Raw genomic sequence first — 17,700 nt, forward strand, 5'->3', positions numbered from 1 at the left:
ACCTGTGGTCCCAGCTACTCAGGAGGCTGAGGCAGAGGAATCGCTTGAACCTGGGAGGCAGAGATTGCAGTGAGCTGAGACCACGCCACTGCACTCTAGCCTGGTGACAGAGCGAGACTCTGTCTCAAAAACAAAACAAAACAAAAAAACAAACAAAAAAAAAATCGGGAACTCTTTCCTTTTACCTCATTGTACTCTTGAGAGCAAGATGGGTTACCAGCAGCTCTACTGGAGCCACCCACAAAAATTCAGCCAGGGTTCTTGCTCTTGTCATATCTGTTCAAACCAGCATAGTCGGCTGGGCACGGTGGCTCACACCGGTAATACCAGCACTTTGGGAGGCCGAGGTGGGCAGATCACAAGGTCAGGAGTTCGAGACCAGCCTGACCAACATGGTGAAACCCCATCTCTACTAAAAATACAAAAAATTAGCCGGGCGTGCTAGGGAACACCTGTAATCCTAGCTACTCGGGAGGCTGAGGCAGGAGAATTGCTTGAACCTGGGAGGCAGAAGTTGCAGTGAGCTGAGACCACACCATTGCACTCCAGCCTGGGTGACAGAGTGAGACTCCATCTCAAACAACAACAACAACAACAACAACAACAACAACAACAAACCAGCACAGTCTGATCTGGAAATATGGCCTCAATATATACCACCAGCCTTTCCATCAGTACACGAAGGATATATGTTTCATTAAACTGGACTAAGTGATTGCTTTTGAATGGATTATCCAAGGCATGCACCCAATTAAAAACCATGTTAGCTCTTCATATATGAAAATTAAAGGCTGGGCGCGGTGGCTCATGCCTGTAATCCCAGCACTTTGGGAGGCTGAGGTGGGCGGATCACATGATCAGGAGATCGAGACCACGGTGAAACCCCGTCTCTACTAAAAATACAAAAAAGAATTAGCTGGGGGCGGTGGTGGGCGCCTGTAGTCCCAGCTACTTGGGAGGCTGAGGCAGGAGAATGGCATGAACCCAGGAAGCAGAGCTTGCGCTGAGCCAAGATCACGCCACTGCACTCCAGCCTGGGTGACAGAGGGAGACTCCATCTCAAAAAACAAACAAACAAACAAAATTAGCCTGGGCAGTGGTGGGCGCCTGTAATCCCAGCTACTCAGGAGGCTGAGGCAGGAGAATTGCTTGAACTCATGAGGTGGAGGTTGCAGTGAGCTGAGATCGCGCCACTTTACTCTAGCCTGGGTGACAGAGCAAGACTCCGTCTCAAAAAAAAAAAAAAAAGAAAAAATTTGGGGAGCTGTAGCAGGAGGATCACTTGGGCCCTGAATGTCAAGGCTGCAGTGAGTTATGATCATGCCACTGCACTCCAGTCTGGGGCCTCCACATCCGGCTAATATTTGTATTTTTTTAGTAGACCCGGCGTTTCACCATGTTGGCAAGCTGGTCTTGAAATCCCAACCTCAAGCACTCGTCCCACCTCGGTCTCCCAAAGTGCTGGGATTACAGGCGTGAGCTACCATGTCCGGACAAAAATTTAAAAACAAAAACAAAAAACAAGATTTACCTAATCATTTGGTTTGGCAGATTTAAAAATAGGTTTGTATTTCCTTTTTTTTTTTTTTTTTTGAGACGGAGTCTCGCTCTGTCGCCCAGGTTAGAGTCCAGTGACAGGATCTCAGCTCACTGCAAGCTCCGCCTCCCGGGTTTACGCCATTCTCCTGCCTCAGCCTCCCGAGTAGCTGGGACTACAGGCGCCCGCCACCTCACCCAGCTAGTTTTTTGTATTTTTTAGTAGAGACGGGGTTTCACTGTGTAGGCCAGGATGGTCTCGATCTCCTGACCTCGTGATCCGCCCATCTCGGCCTCCCAAAATGCTGGGATTACAGGCTTGAGCCACTGTGCCCGGCCTGTATTTCTTTATAAACTCATCAATTGATGGCAGTGGAAAGCAGCTTAGATATATGTTGAGTAGAAATGGAAGTTTAGTCTGGGATTTAAATTTTTCTGCAGATAACTCACAAAATCTGTTTTCCTTCTTTGGGCCTTAAGCATATTTGTAAAAAGTAGTGTAGGCTAAGCACAGTAGCTCACGCCTGTAATCCTAGAACTTTAGGAAGCCAAGGTAGAAGGATTGCTTGAGCCCAGGAGTTTGAGGCCAGGCTGGGTAACATAGGAAGACCTTGTCTCTATGAAAAAGTAAAAAATTAGCTGGCTGTGGTGGCTTGCACCTGTGGTCCTAGCTACTTGGGATGATGAGATGGGAGGACTGCTTGAGCCTAGGAGGTTGAGGCTGCAGGGAGCTGAGATTGCACCTCTAAAAAAATAAATAAAAATTTTTTTTTTTTTTTTTTTTTTTTTTTGAGACGGCGTCTCGCTCTGTCGCCCAGGCTGGAGTGTAGTGGCCGGATCTCAGCTCACTGCAAGCTCCGCCTCCCGGGTTCGGGCCATTCTCCTGTCTCAGCCTCCTGAGTAGCTGGGACTACAGGCGCCCGCCACCTCGCCCGGCTAGTTTTTTGTATTTTTTAGTAGAGACGGGGTTTCACCGTGTTAGCCAGGATGGTCTCGATCTCCTGACCTAGTGATCCACCCGTCTCGGCCTCCCAAAGTGCTGGGATTACAGGCTTGAGCCACCGCGCCCGGCCATAAATAAATAAATTTTAAAAATAAAAATAAAAAAGTAGTATAGTTTATTTAGGTTAAACTTCAATTCTCTTTTTCTCCAAAACAACTCAGTTTTCATTTATTTAGTTCCATTATAAGCAGAGTCTCTCACCTACCCAATGAGCCCTAAAAACTTAAAATGATAACTATGTTCACAATAATATCAGCAATGCATAAATTAGAATTTATGATACCAAAGTTTGGATTATAATAAGTTTAATTCTTATCTTCCCATACTTCCTGATCCATCAGTTCAAATAATTAAAAAATTATAAATCCCAGAATGGGCAACATAGTAAGACCTAGTCTGTACAAAAAATAAAAAAGGCCAGGCATGGTGGCTCACACCTGTAATCCCAGCACTTTGGGAGGCCAAGGCAGGCAGATCACTTGAGTTCAGGAATTCGTGACCAGCCTGGCCAACATGGAGAAACTCTGTCTCTAAAAACCCCCCCAAAAAAACCAAAAAAATTAGCCGGGCATGGTGGCCATGACTGTAATCCCAGCTACTCTGGTGGCTGAGGCAGGAGAATCACTTGAACCTGGAAGGTGGAGATTGCAGTGAGCTGAGATCACACCACTGCACTCCAGCCTGGGTGACAGACTGAGTCCCTGTCTAAAAATAAAAATATAATATAATTAGCCAGGCGTGGTGGTGCATGCCTGTAGTCCCAGCTACTTGGGAGGCTGAGGTGAGAGGGTTGCTTGGGAAGTCGAGGCTGCAGTGAGCCATAATCATGCCACTGCACTCTAGCCTGGGCAACAAAGGGAGATCCTATCTCAGAAACAAACAAACAAACAAATAAAAACTATAGGCCGGTTACGCTTGTAATTCCAGCACTTTGGGAGGCTGAGGCGGGTGGATCATGAGGTCAGGAGTTCAATAACAGGCTGACCAACATGGTGAAACCTATCTCTGCTAAAAATACAAAAAAATTAGCCGGGCGTGGTGGCACATGCCTGTAATCCCAGCTACTCAGGAGGCTGAGGCAGGAGAATTGCTTGAACCCAGCAGGTGGAGGTTGCAGTGAGCCGAGATTGTGCCACTGCACTCCAGCCTGGGTGACAGAGTGAGATTCTGTCTCAAAAAAAAAAAAAAAAAAAATTACAAATCCCCACAATCATTTAAGCCAAGTCAAAATTTCAGCGACATTAAGAAAGGAAATTATACCAGTACCCTTCTTTTCAACCTCCAATATACATTTTTATTTTTTAGAGACAATGTTTTGCTCTGTTGCTCAGACTGGAGTGCAGTGGCATGATTATGCCCAGGCTGGAGTGCAGTGGCATGATCATGGTAGCATACTGCAACCTTGAGCTCCTGGGCTCAAGTGATCCTCCTGCCAAAACCTCCTGAGTAGTTGGGACTATAAGGACGTGCCATCAACCAGGCTATTTTTTTTTTTAATTGTGTAGAGATGGGGGGTCTTGCTATGTTGCCCCAGCTGATCTGGAACTCTTGGCCTCAAGAAATCCTCTTGCCTTGGTCTCCCAAAGTGCTAGGATTACAGGATTACATGTATCAGCCATTGTGCCTGGCCAACCTCCAGTATTTTTAAGGTACGGAGTTGTAATGATGGGCTTCCTCTTTTCAAAAAATTTTAATTATGTCTTTTTTGAATAACTGATACATTAAATGATTAAAAACATCAAGGCTATAAAAGCATATACATTGAAAAGCCTCCCACTCATCCTTAGTACCCAGCTGCCCTCCTTGGAAGCAACTAATGTTATGCCTCAGTATACTAATATATAGCCTCAGTCTGAATATAGCTGGGCATGGTGGCGTGGAACTGTAGCCCCAGCTACTCAGGAGGCTGAGGCAGGAGGATATCTTGAGCCCAGGAGGTTGAGGCTGCAGTGACCCATGATTGCACCACTGCACACAAGCCTGGGTGACAGAACAAGACCCAGTTACACACACAAAAAAGAAAAAAGAACTGTTTAACCAAAAGGTACATCTTGACTGAGTGTGATGGCTCATGTCTATAATCCTAGCACTTTGGGAGGCTGAGGTGGAAGGATCACTTGAGGTCTGGAGTTCAAGACCAGCCTGGCTAACATGGTGAAACCCTGTCTCTATTAAAAATACACAAAAAGTAACTGGACGTGGTGGCGTGAGCCTATAGTCCCAGCTACTCAGGAGGTTGAGGCACAAGAATTGCTTGAACCAGGGAGGTGGAGGCTGCAGTGAGCCAAGATCCTACCACTGCACTCCAGTCTGGGCAACAGAGAGGGACTCCATCTCAAACAAACAAGTAAACAAAAAACCCAAAGGTACATCTTTATGTACATCTTTAGTATCTACAGATACTACCAATATCCTTTTTAGAGGATCCATTAATTTGCACTCTTACAAATGATTTATAAGAGTGCTTGTTTCCCTACACCTTTAACAACATAGTGTTATAATGGTATCTCAGTACAGTATTTATTTGCACTTCTCTTGTTATGAATGAAGTAGGTTGGATATATTTTCTCTTTCTTTCTTTTTTTTTTTAAGACGGAGACTCACACTGTTATCCAGGCTGGTGTGCAGTGGCACAATCACGGCTCACTACAGCCTCAACCTCCTGGGCTCAAGTGATCCTCCCACTTCAGCCTCCTGAGTAGCTGGAACTACAGGTGTGTGCCACCATGCTCGGCTAATTTTTGTATTTTTAGTAGAGACGGGGTTTTGCTATTTTGGCCAGGCTGGTCTTGAACTCCTGATCTCAAGTGATCCTCTTGCCTCAGCCTCCCAAAGTGCTGGGATTACAGCCGTGATCTGCCTCACCCGGCTATTTTCATATTTTTAAGAGCCATCAGTACATTTTTTTCTGTGGACTACTGGTTCATATTATTATTATTATTATTATTATTATTATTATTTTTAGACGGAGTCTTGCTCTGTCACCCAGGCTGGAGTGCAGTGGCGTGATCTCAGCTCACTGCAAGCTTCGCCTCCTGGGTTCACGCCATTCTCCCGCCTCAGGCTCTCGAGTAGCTGGGACTACAGGCGTCCGCCGTCACACACGGCTAATTTTTTTTTTTTTTGTATTTTTTAGTAGGGACGGGGTTTCACCATGTTAGCCAGGATGGTCTCGATCTCCTGACCTCACGATCCGCCTGCCTCGGCCTCCCAAAGTGCTGGGATTACAGGCGTGAGCCACCACGCCCGGTCTACTTGTTATATTTTCCACCAGATCAACTGTTTTTTACTACAGATTTTATACATATTAGGCAATTAGCTTTTGCCAATCTGGTTCTGTATCTTTTTCTTTTTCAGACCTTCTTTGCCCCAACTTGCATCTGACAGTCTCCCACTTCCACTATTTGTTTTAATGCCTCATGTTTAGGTGAGTATGGAGTATCTAAAATATCTTTTAATAAACAATTGTCTACAAGAGATAACTCACCTTGCTGTCCATCTTGCATAGTTACAATAAATGGCTGACCAATGCCTCCAGTAGGGATTGAAGTTTGGATATTACCCAGAGGGACTCCATCAGTTACTATGGTGATGACCCTCTGGCCTCCACTCCCCATTACTTGCTGGATTGATGAGTCAACGGAATTTCCCTCTATAATTTCCTCTGAATTGGCTGGAGATGACAAAAGCAAATTTAAAATTTCAGCTTTTTAAAAAAATAGGAGTATAGCAATTTCAACCTCCTTGAACCTGATAACATTCAGGGAGAGGAAAATTTCTTTTTTTTTTTTTTTTTTTTTTTGAGACGGAGTCTCGCTCTGTCGCCCAGGCTGGAGTGCAGTGGCGCGATCTCGGCTCATCGCAAGCTCCGCTTCCTGGGTTCAAGCGATTCTCCTGCCTCAACCTCCCGAGTAGCTGGGACTACAGGTGCCCACCATCACGCCAGGCTAATTTTTGTATTTTTAGTAGAGACGGGGTTTCATCATGTTGGCCAGGCTGGTCTCGATCTCCTGACCTCAAGTGATCCGCTCGCCTCTGCCTCCCAAAGTGCTGGGATCACAGGTGTGAGCCACCGCGCCTGGCCGAAAAATTTCAAAAAAAAAAAAAAAAAGTGAGATTCAACAGTTTGCAAAAGGTTTTGTGAACAATGCATGCTAAGTCAGAGGAGAAAAGAAAATAGAGAATGCATTATAACAGTATTTTATAAAATGTGTTCATTGAGGTATTAATAACTTTCACTAAAGATGGGTTCTATGTATAAACATGTTTTCAAAATTCTGGTTTAAATATGCTTAAAATTTTTTGTTTTGTAGGAGTATCAGAGACTTCAATCGGCTAATAAACATTGTGATTCTCCAGCAGGGTGTGATTCTCCAACAGGGTATAAGATACTCTGTTTCGGTTGGGCATGGTGGCTCATGCCTATAATCCCAGCACTTTGGGAGGCCAAGATGGGCGAATCACTTGAGGCCAGGAGTTAAGAGACAAGCCTGGCCAACATGGCAAAACCCTGTCTCTACTAAAAGTACAAAAATTAGTCAAAAATTAGTCAGGTATGGTGGCATGCACCTGTAGTCCCACCTACTTTGGAGGCTGAGGCACGAGAATCTCTTGATCCTGGGAGGCGGAGGTTGCAGTGAGCCGAGATGGAGCCACTGCACTCCAGCCTGGGCAACAGAGCGAGACTCTGTCTCAAAAAACAAACAAAAAAAACCCAGATATGCTGTTTCCCCAACATATTTGATATTGGAACCCTTTTTTTTTTTTTTCAGGAAGTATCTTGAAAGTCTAAAATGGCTGGGCATGGTGACTCATGCCTGTAATCCCAGCACTTTGGGAGGCCGAGGTGGGCAGATCACCTGAGGTCAGGGGTTCGAGACCAGCCTGGCCAACATGGTGAAACCCTATCTCTACTAAAAATACAAAAATTAGCTGGGCATGGTGGTAGGCACCTGTAATCCCAGTTACTTGGGAGGCTGAGGCAGGAGAATTGCTTGAACCTGGGAGGTGGAGGTTGCAGTGAGCCGAGATACTGAGATAGTGCCATTGCACTCCAGCCTGGGTGACAAGAGCAAGATTCCATCTCAAAAAAAAAAAAAAAAGTCTAAAATAACCATAAATCAGAGTAAATGGGATATTTAATAGTGAATTAACAGAATAATACGTGAAGTAGTCAAAATATTGAAGTCTGATAGACAAAAATGTTAGGTGGCTTTTCTCATCTGATACCAAGAATAATAGCTGGCTGGGTATGGTGGCTCATGCCCATAATCCCAGCATTTTGGGAGGCCAAGGCAGGAGGATTGCTTGAGGCCGGGAGTTGAAGACCAGCCTGAGCAGTGAGACCACCTCCCGCCAAATTTGAAAAATTAACTGAGCGTGGTGGCATGCACCACTCAGGAGGCTGACATGGGAGGATCACTTGAACCTAGAAGTTCAAGCTGCAGTGAACTCTGATTGTGCCACTGCACTCTAGCCTGGGTGACAGAATAACAGAATAAGATCCTGTCTCTATCAAAAGAAACCCCAAACACACACACATATATATATATGTGTATATATATATATATATAAAATAGCCAACACTTATGTGCCAGGTACCATTCTATGAGTGTTACGTGTATTATGCTGAATCGAGATTTTCAGTTTGATTAGTCAATATCCCAATAAACTAAGCACTATTAGAGGAAATAATTCCTACCACTATGGAATTTCTCTATCTAAAGCGTCACAGGGCCAGGGGCGGTGGCTCACACCTGTAATCCCAGCATTTTGGGAGGCCGAGGTGGGCAGATCACCGAGGTCAGTAGTTTGAGACCAGCCTGGCCAACATGGCAAAACCCCATCTCTACAAAAAATACACAAATTAGCTGAGCGTGGTCATGAGCGCCTGTAATCCCAGCTACTTGGGAGGCTGAGGCAGGAGAATTGCTTGAACCCTGGAGGCAGAGATTGCAGTAAGCCGAGATCATGCCACTGCACCCCAGCCTGGGTGACAGAATGAGACTCTGTCAAAGAAAGAAAAGAAAGAAGAGAAAAGAAAAGAAAAGGAAGAAAGAAGAAGGAAGGAAGGAAGGAAGGAAGGAAGGAAGGAAGGAAGGAAGGAAGGAAGGAAGGAAGGAAGGAAGGAAAGAAGGAAGGAAAAGAAAAGAAAGAGTGAGTCACAGATAGAACTTTGCAGTAATAAGTGGGGTATCAACCATCCATATGAAACACATCTAGGTAGTTCAATGGAAACAAAGGATTCCCACCTCTTAGAAACAAAGAACAGTTAAATATTAAAGTTGAAAGGTCCTGGATAGATAACCTAATCCAAGTATCATGCCAAAGATGAGAAAACTAGAACCTGGAGAAGTGATTTATCCCAGATCAAAGAGCAAACCAAAAGAATAGCAAGGACAAGTTTAATACATTGCTTTTCCCTTTGCTATGTTGTTCCCTCATATAAATCTGAGTAGAGATCTTTATGATTATACCCATTCAGAAAAATAGGATTGGAATTGGAAGAATGTTCTTACCACCCAAATGTCATGGCAGAAAGAAATCAGAACATTCTGCTTTCATATATGATGGAGCAGATGGCCAGAGGGTTCTAGAAAGATTTCTAAATGTCTACTGAGCCCTACCTGTGACTATATGCCCCTACCTATACGAAGCCTTAAGTCTTCCCCTGACAGACTACTAGCTCTGGCTAAATGACTTGAAAACTATTTTGTTTTAAATATCAGAAAGGCAATACATACCCTATATTTGCCCAACTCCTTTGGAAATGCCAAAATAACATCTCCAATGAAAATAAAAGCAAGCCATGAAGTGCAAAGGATATGACAATGAAAAAGGTACCAGTCTCATGTATTTTGATACTTTAATATAAGATATCTGGGCTGCTATTTTGAATCATTCTATGATAGCATCAGTCAAAACATAACATAGAGTATCTCCAAAAAAATCTGCTAATATGAGAATAGACATTTCAATGTGAAGTAACTAGAGTCAGGGAAAACAAACTTCAAACTGTAAAAACACAAAGGAGTAATTTAGTCATTCTCTCATATTATTCAGCTGTCTGATTATATCACCTGGCAATTTTTCTTTCTGATGTTCAATGATGCTACATCCCTTTTCCTTAGCTGCCTCTAATTAAATGCAATTCTTTAATAATATTTCATGCAAATTAAATCTGCTGGAGACTTAAAAACAAAAGAAAAAGTGGTGATTCACCTAGCAGCATATCCCTTACCTACCTGTGGCTCTGTGTGAGTTGGAGAAGGAGACAGATGGCTCAGCAAGAGCTGCAAGGGTAGCCAGCACTGAGGTGGTAGAATTTGAAAACTGTACTGTTGAGGTATGGGGGTCACCTATTTCAGTAAGAAAGACAAATGAAGTCTAATGTATAGGAAAACTTGAGGCAAATTAAAAACAGCTTATTAAATCAAAACCTCAGCTCTTCACTCTAATGTCCTCCATCTTGTTCTCTAACTCAAACTGATATAAGTCAATTATATCAGCGTTAAAATTCTTTTAAGGTTTAAAAAGTTTTTCCTTTAAAGTGGATTAAATTAGTATACTTGCAGGGCTGGGCATGCTTCACGCCTGTAATCCTAGCACTTTGGGAGGCTGAGGCAGGTGGATCACGAGGTCAGGAGATCGAGACCATCCTGGCTAACACAGTGAAACTCCGTCTCTACTAAAAATACAAAAAATTAGCTGGGCGTGGTGGTGGGCGCCTGCAGTCCCAGCCACTCGGGAGGCTGAGGCAGGAGAATGGCATGAACCTGGGAGGCGGAGCTTGCAGTGAGCTGAGATTGCACCACTGCACTCCAGCCTGGGCGACACAGTGAGACTCCTTCTCCAAAAAAAAAAAAAAAAAAAAATCGTATACTTGGTACAGGGCCACTACATTCCCTTCATTTAATCATTCTCTTGGCACTGCCAGTGCTGAGCATAAGTAGCTAACAGACCAAGAGTGCTACCCACTTCCTAAGCTGGCTGGGCAGAGCTCTCCTTGGCAGCAGGCAGGAAGTGTAAAATGCATACCTCACCCCAAGCTCAGCAGTGATAAGGGAATAGTCCCCTTCTGGGCTTTACCCAATCATACTACCTCTTTTCATCAGCTAGAGAGATGTGAAGAATAGGATTCACCTCCAGTACAAGAATAGTTAAAAACTTAGTTTCATGGCCAGACGTGGCGGCTCACGCCTGTAATCCTAGCACCGTGGGAGACCGAAACGGGTGGATCACTTGAGGTCAGGAGTTTGAGACCAGCCTGGCCAACAAGGTGAAACCCTGTCTCTACTAAAACTACAAAAATTAGCTGGGCGTGGTGGTGTGCACCCGTAATCCCAGCTACTTGGGAGGCTGAGGCAAGAGAATCACTTGAACTTGGGAGGGGGAGATTGCAGTGAGCCGAGATCACACCACTGCACTTCAGCTTGAAATAAATAAATAAATAAATAAATAAATAAATAAATAAATATAAAGTTTCATATATTGAATGTCAAAGGGTAGTACAATAGATTAATGCTAAAAACACTAAATGCTAAAAATACTTTAGTTATGTCAAGATATACTTTTATTTTTTATTTATTTATTTTTTGAGATGGAGTCTCGCTCTGTCTCTCAGGCTGGAGTGCAGTGGCACAGTCTCTGCTCATTGCCACCTCCGACTCCTGGATTCAAGCACTTCTCCTATCTCAGCCTCCTGAGTAGCTGGGATTACAGGTGTGCACCACCACGCCCAGCTAATTTTTGTACTTTTAGTAGAGACAGGATCTCACCATGTTGCTGGTCTTGAACTCCTGACTTCAGGTGATCTGCCTGCCTCAGCCTCCCAAAGTGCTGGGATTACAGGTATGAGCCACTGTGTCTGGCCAAGATGTACTTTCAGAAAGACTTTGTTCATAACCTTCTCTTACATCTGTGTGCTATTCTCATAGCTAAGTTGTAAGAGGGAAGCGCACTAGATCTGGCAACAGACATGCCTAACTTTATGAACCAAAAGTATTACTCTAACTGTGGATATTTCCTTGTTGGGGAAAAAAAGTATTACTTAACAGTATTATAAAATGAATTATATTTCCCTATTTCTTTCCCTATAATTTCAGAGATACGTATTGTGCCAGTTACAAATGTATTGCCTCTCAGTTCCAAATCTACCCTTCTTTGTCCTGCCTGGTGATGCTGGGGCTGGACCCTATAAACATTTCTTGTCAGCTGGCATGACATTAAGCTTTGTTAGTATAGAAGAAGTGGCTGCACCCTCTATTGGCTATTGCTGTATTCTTTTTTTTTTTTTTTTGAGACGGAGTTTTGTTCTTGTTGCCCAGACTAGAGTGCAATGGTGCGATCTCAGCTCACTGCACCTTCTGCCTCCTGGGTTCAAGCCATTCTCCTGCCTCAGCCTCCCAAGTAGCTGGGACTACAGATGCGTGCCACCATGCCCAGCTAATTTTTGTATTTTTAGTAAGACGGGGTTTCACCATGTTAGCCAGGCTGGTCTGGAACTCCTGACCTCAAGTGATCTGCCCCCCTCGGTCTCCCAAAGTGCTGGGATTACAGGCGTGAGCCAGCACACCAAGCAATATATTTTCTTTTCTTTTTTTTTTTTTTTGAGATGGAGTCTTGCTCTGTCACCCAGGCTGGAGTGCAGTGGCCGGATCTCAGCTCACTGCAAGCTCCTCCTCTCGGGTTCACGCCATTCTCCTGCCTCAGCCTCCCGAGTAGCTGGGACTACAGGCACTCGCCACTTCGCCCGGCTAGTTTTTTGTATTTTTTAGTAGAGACGGGGTTTCACCGTGTTAGCCAGGATGGTCTTGATCTCCTGACCTCGAGATCCGCCAGTCTCGGCCTCCCAAAGTGCTGGGATTACAGGCTTGAGCCACCACGCCCGGCTATATTTTCTTTTTAAAAGTACTCTTAATTTTTTTTTTTTTCCAAGACAAAGTCTGGCATTATTGCCTAGGCTGGAGTGCAGTGATACAATCTTGGCTCACTGCAACCTCTGCCTCTCAGGCCCAAGCTGTCCTCCCACCTCAGCCTCCAAGTAGCTGGGACTACAGTCGTGCATCACCATGCCTGGCTAATTTTTTTTTTTTTTTTTTGTATTTTTTGTACAGACCAGCTTTCACCATGCTGCCCAGGCTGCTCTCGAACTCGTGAGTTCAAGCTATCTGCCTGCCTCAGCCTCCCAAAGTGCTGGGATTATAGGCATGAGCCACCATGCCCAGCCTACTTAATTTTTACGTTTTCCCATTACCTATGCTTAAATATTCTTTCCAGTTTTTCTTCTTTCAAGAAGTCAGGGCCAGCTGCAGTGGCTCACGCCTGTAATCCCAGCACTTTGGGAGGCCGAGGCGGGCAGATCACCTGAGGTCTTTGAGACCAGCCTGGTCAACATGGTTAAACCCTGTCTCTACTACCAAATGCAAAAAAAAATAGCTGGGTGTGGTGGCGCACACCTGTAGTCCCAGCTACTCAGGAGGCTGAGGCGGAGAAGCGTTTGAACCCAGGAGACAGAGGTTGCAGTGAGCTGAGATTGTGCTACTGCACTCCAGGTTGGGTGACAGAGTGAGACTCTGTCTAAAAAACAAACAAACAAACAAAAAAACCCCAAAAAGTCAGTTATCAGGCCAGGCAGGGTGGCTCACAACTGTAGTCCCCGCACTTTGGGAGACCGAGGTAGGAGAATTGCTTGAGCCCAGTACTTTGAGACCAGCCTGGGCAACACAGCAACACCTCATCTCTATTATTGTTATTTTTTGAATTAAAAGAAAAAAAGAAATTAGTTATCTGCAAAATACTTAAGGAAATTCCTATTTAACATTGTTGTTTTTTTTTTTTCTTTTTCTTTTTATTATAGTTTAAGTTCTAGGGTACATGTGCACAATGTGCAGTTTTGTTACATAGATATACATGTGCCATGTGGGTGTGCTGCACCCATTAACTCATCATTTACAATAGGTATTTCTCTTAATGCCATCCCTCCTCCCTCCCCCAAACCCACGACAGGCCCCAGTGTGGGATGTTCCCTGCCCTGTGGCCAAGTCTTCCTATTTAACATTCTTTAAAGAAAATCCTTCCACAGAGCAGAGGATCCTTTCTGATGTGATTTGGTAATCTAACTGGTTTATACATTTAAACTTCAGCAGATTTTCCTTAAAAAGATAAATTACTTGCATAGTAAGTAATTCATCTTCAAGCTGTAAACCATTTTTTTTTTTCAAGATAGTCTCACTCTGTCACCCAGGCCGGAGTGCAGTAGCGCGATCTCAGCTCACTGCAACTTCCACCTCTCAGATTCAAGCGATTCTCCTGCCTCAACCTCCTGAGTAACTGGGATTACAGGCTCCTGCCACCATGCTCAGCTAATTTTTTTGTATTTTCAATAGAGACAGGGTTGCGTCACACTGGCCGGGCTGATCTCGAACTCCTGACCTTAAGTGATCCACCTGCCTCAGCCTCCCAAAGTGTTGGGATTACAGGAGTGAGTCACCGTGCCGGGCTTAGAAACCATTTTCTTTTGTTATTTTAAGATTTTTGTTTTATTTTGTTTTGTTATTTTCTTTTGTTATTTTTATTATTTAAGTGTCGCTCTATCACCCAGGCTGAAGTGCAATGGCGTGATCTTGGCTCACTGCAAACTTCGCCTCCCGGGTTCAAGCAGTTCACTGCCTCAGCCTCCCCAGTAGCTGGGGACTACAAGTGTGTGCCACCACACCTGGTTAATTTTTGTATTTTTAGTAGAGACTGAGTTTCACCATCTTGGCCAGGCTGGTCTTGAATTCCAGACCTCATGATCCGCCCACCTCAGCTTCCCAAAGTGCTGGGATGACAGACGTGAGCCACCACGCCCGGCCCAGAAACTATTTTAATTAAAGCTTTAGGATGATTACTATGGGAGTGGGGATGGGGATGGAGGTAGTGAGGATATCCCAATGTTATTTTTTTTTCTTTCCCTCTACACATACTCAGTGGAACAATTTTATCCTAATGCTCTCATAAAATACCCAGGGAACCAAATGGTCTGAGTAGTATACCATGCTTGACCTCCAGAAGTACCCTATGTGTATCAAATGACTCTATACTACAGCCTATTCTCAAATTTTCCTTCTTAGCCTATTCCCAAATTTTCCTTCGTAGTTCATGCTTTTCTCATCACTCAACTTTTCATACCAAATACTGATATAAGAACTCACAGGCCAGGCGCGGTGGCTCACGCCTGTAATCCCAGCACTTTGGGAGGCCAAGGTGGGCAGATCACGAGGTCAGGAGTTCAAGACCAGCCTGGCTAACATGGTGAAACCCCGTCTCTACTAAAAATACAAAAAATGGGCCGGGCGCGGTGGCTCAAGCCTGTAATCCCAGCACTTTGGGAGGCCGAGACGGGCGGATCACGAGGTCAGGAGATCGAGACCATCCTGGCTAACACGGTGAAACCCTGTCTCTACTAAAAAATACAAAAAACTAGCCGGGTGAGGTGGCGGGCGCCTGTAGTCCCAGCTACTCAGGAGGCTGAGGCAGGAGAATGGCGTGAACCCGGGAGGCGGAGCTTGCAGTGAGCTGAGATCCGGCCACAGCACTCCAGCCTGGGTGACAGAGCGAGACTCCGTCTCAAAAAAAAAAAAAAAATACAAAAAATGAGCTGGGAGTGGTGGCAGGTGCCTGTAGTCGCAGCTACTCCGGAGGCTGAGGCAGGAGAATGGTGTGAACCCGGGAGGTGGAGCTTACAGTGAGCCAAGATGGCGCCACTGCACTTCAGCCTGGGCAACAGAGCAAGACTCCATCTCAACAACAACAACAACAACAACAACAAAAAAGACCTCACAAATCCTCCTCTAAAATGAAACAAAGGACAAGCAATTTTTGTTTGTTTGTTTTTGAGATGGAGTTTACTCTTGTTACCCAGGCTGGAGTGCAATGATGCAATCTCGGCTCACCGCAACCTCCACCTCCCAGGTTCAAGCAATTCTCCTGCCTCAGCCTCCCTTAGTAGGTGGGATTACAGGCATGAGCCACCACACCTGGCTAATTTTGTATTTTTAGTAGAGACAGGGTTTCTCCACATTGGTCAGGCTGGTCTTGAACTTCTGACCTCAGGTGATCCACCACGTGAGCCATCACAGCCGCCACAATTAAAAAAAAAAAAATTTTTTTTTAGAAAAGGCTGCTTTTATTTTATCACAGAAAAAAAAATTACAAAGCTCTTATAATTAAAAGTTCAAGTAGGCCAAGCATCAGATAGGCCACCCAGCTAATGGTAAATTGGTAAATACCTAGGTAGAACTGCTTCATGAGAAAAGCATTGTATCTTCTTTTTTTTTTTTTTTTTTTTTGAGACAGAGTCTTGCTCTGTCACCTAGGCTGGAGTGCAGTGGCTCAATCTTGGCTTACTGCAATCTCTGCCTCTGGGGATCAAGCGATTCTCCTGCCTCAGCCTCCTGAGTAGTGGGGATTACAGGTGCCTGCCAGCACGCCCGGCTAATTTTTGTATTTTTAGTAGAGATGGGGTTTCTCCATGTTAGCCAGGCTGCTCTTGAACTTCTGACCTCAGGTGATCCACCCGCCTCGGCCACCCAAAGTACTGGGACTGCGACTGCAGGTGTGAGCCACCAGGCCCAGCCGCATTATATCTTCTTTAGCACATGATGATTCCAATCTAAGGGTGCTCTTCCTTTTACTCAAACAGAACAACTCACCCAGTTACACCTCAATAGCAAAATTAAGAAAGAACACTTATGAAAAATCAGGTTTAGGGCTGGGCGCAGTGGCTCACGCCTGTAATCCCAGCACTTTGGGAGGCCAAGGTTGGTGGATCACCTGAGGTTAGGGGTTTGAGACAGGCCTGGGCAACATGGTGAAACTCCATCTCTAATAAAAATTCAAAAAAATTACCCAGGCATGGTGGCATGTGCCTGTAGTCCCAGGTACTCGGGAGGCTAACGCACAAGAATTGTTTGAACCTGGGCAGCCGCAGTTGCAGTAAGCTGAGATCACACCACTGCACTCCATCCTGAATGACAGAGCAAGACTCCGTCTCAATTGAAAAAATAAAAAAAAAAAATCAGGTAGAGTATTCTGACATATACAGTTGAAACTGAAAACCAATAGTGCAAATTGTTTCCTTAGACTTATTCTAGTGAATTATAGGAAAATAAAGTACTTCATTGTTCAAAAATCTTTTTTTTCTTTCTTTCTTTTTTTTTTTTTTTTTGAGGCAGAGTCTCGCTCTGTCATCAGGCTGGAGCACAGTGGCGTATCTCAGCTCACTGCAACCTCCGTCTCCTGGTTCAAGCAATTCTCCTGCCTCAGTAGTCCCAAGTAGGTGGGTCTACAGGCGCATGCCACCACGCCCAGCTAATTTTTGTATTGAGACAGGGTTTCATCATGTTGGCCAGGATGGTCTCGATCTCTTGACCTTGCGATCTGCCTGCCTCAGCCTCCCAAAGTGCTGGGATTACAGGTGTGAGCCAGTGCACCTGGACTTTTTTTTTTTTTTTTTTGAGATGGAGTTTTGCTCTTGTTGCCCAGGCTGGAGTGTGATGGCATGATCTTGGCTCACTGCAACCCCCATCTCCTGGGTTCAAGCGATTCTCCTGCCTCAGCCTCCTGAGTAGCTGGGATTATAGGATGTGCCACCACACCCTGCTAATTCTGTATTTTTTAGTGGAGATGGGGTTTCTCCATGTTAGTAGGCTGGTCTTGAACTCCTGACTTCAGGTGATCCCAACTTCAGCTGATTTTTTTAAAGGATTTTTTTAAAAAGATTTATATAGAGATATACGTACGTATTACATATTTATGTATTTTATATATTTATATAAAGAATTAACTGAAAGTATCATAGGATTATCATTTTAGTAGGTATTTAGTAGGTGGCACGCCCCATCATGCCTGGCTAATTTTTGTATTCTTAGTAGAGATAGGGTTTCACCATGTTGCCCAGGCTGGTCTCGAACTCCTGAGCTCCGGCAATCCGCCCACCTAGGCCTCCTAGAGTGCTAGGATTACAGCCGTGAGCCGCCGCGCCCAGCCTTTAGTAGGTATTTTTGATAGCAAAATCTGGATTGCAGTTTGTTTTCAAATTTTCCATTCGTGGCCAGGCATGATGGGTCATGCCTGTGATCCTAGCACTTTGGGAAGCCAAGGCAGAACAATTGCTTGAG

At 44.6% G+C, this 17,700-nt stretch overlaps 1 protein-coding gene across 29 annotated transcripts in view; it reads right to left on the reverse strand.

The window, feature by feature from the left end:
* Nucleotides 1-17,700, reverse strand: part of GABPB2 (GA binding protein transcription factor subunit beta 2) — a 58,740-nt gene that overhangs the window by 9,249 nt on the left and 31,791 nt on the right. For 15 of the 29 annotated variants that reach the window (XM_065546208.2, XM_065546195.2, XM_065546203.2 and 12 more), the window contains 2 exons: nucleotides 9,784-9,897; nucleotides 6,027-6,212 (listed from right to left, as the gene is read on the reverse strand). The exons of 4 other annotated variants lie outside the window; for them this stretch is intronic. In XM_065546208.2, coding sequence (XP_065402280.1) covers nucleotides 6,027-6,212; nucleotides 9,784-9,897 — 300 coding nt within the window. The remainder of the gene's footprint in view (nucleotides 1-6,026; nucleotides 6,213-9,783; nucleotides 9,898-17,700) is intronic. 10 more of the 29 variants (XM_065546201.2, XM_065546199.2, XM_073995915.1 and 7 more) reach the window with 1 other exon arrangement.

The sequence above is a fragment of the Macaca fascicularis genome, chromosome 1, assembly GCF_037993035.2.
Source record: "Macaca fascicularis isolate 582-1 chromosome 1, T2T-MFA8v1.1".
Taxonomy (NCBI): Eukaryota; Metazoa; Chordata; class Mammalia; order Primates; family Cercopithecidae; genus Macaca; species Macaca fascicularis.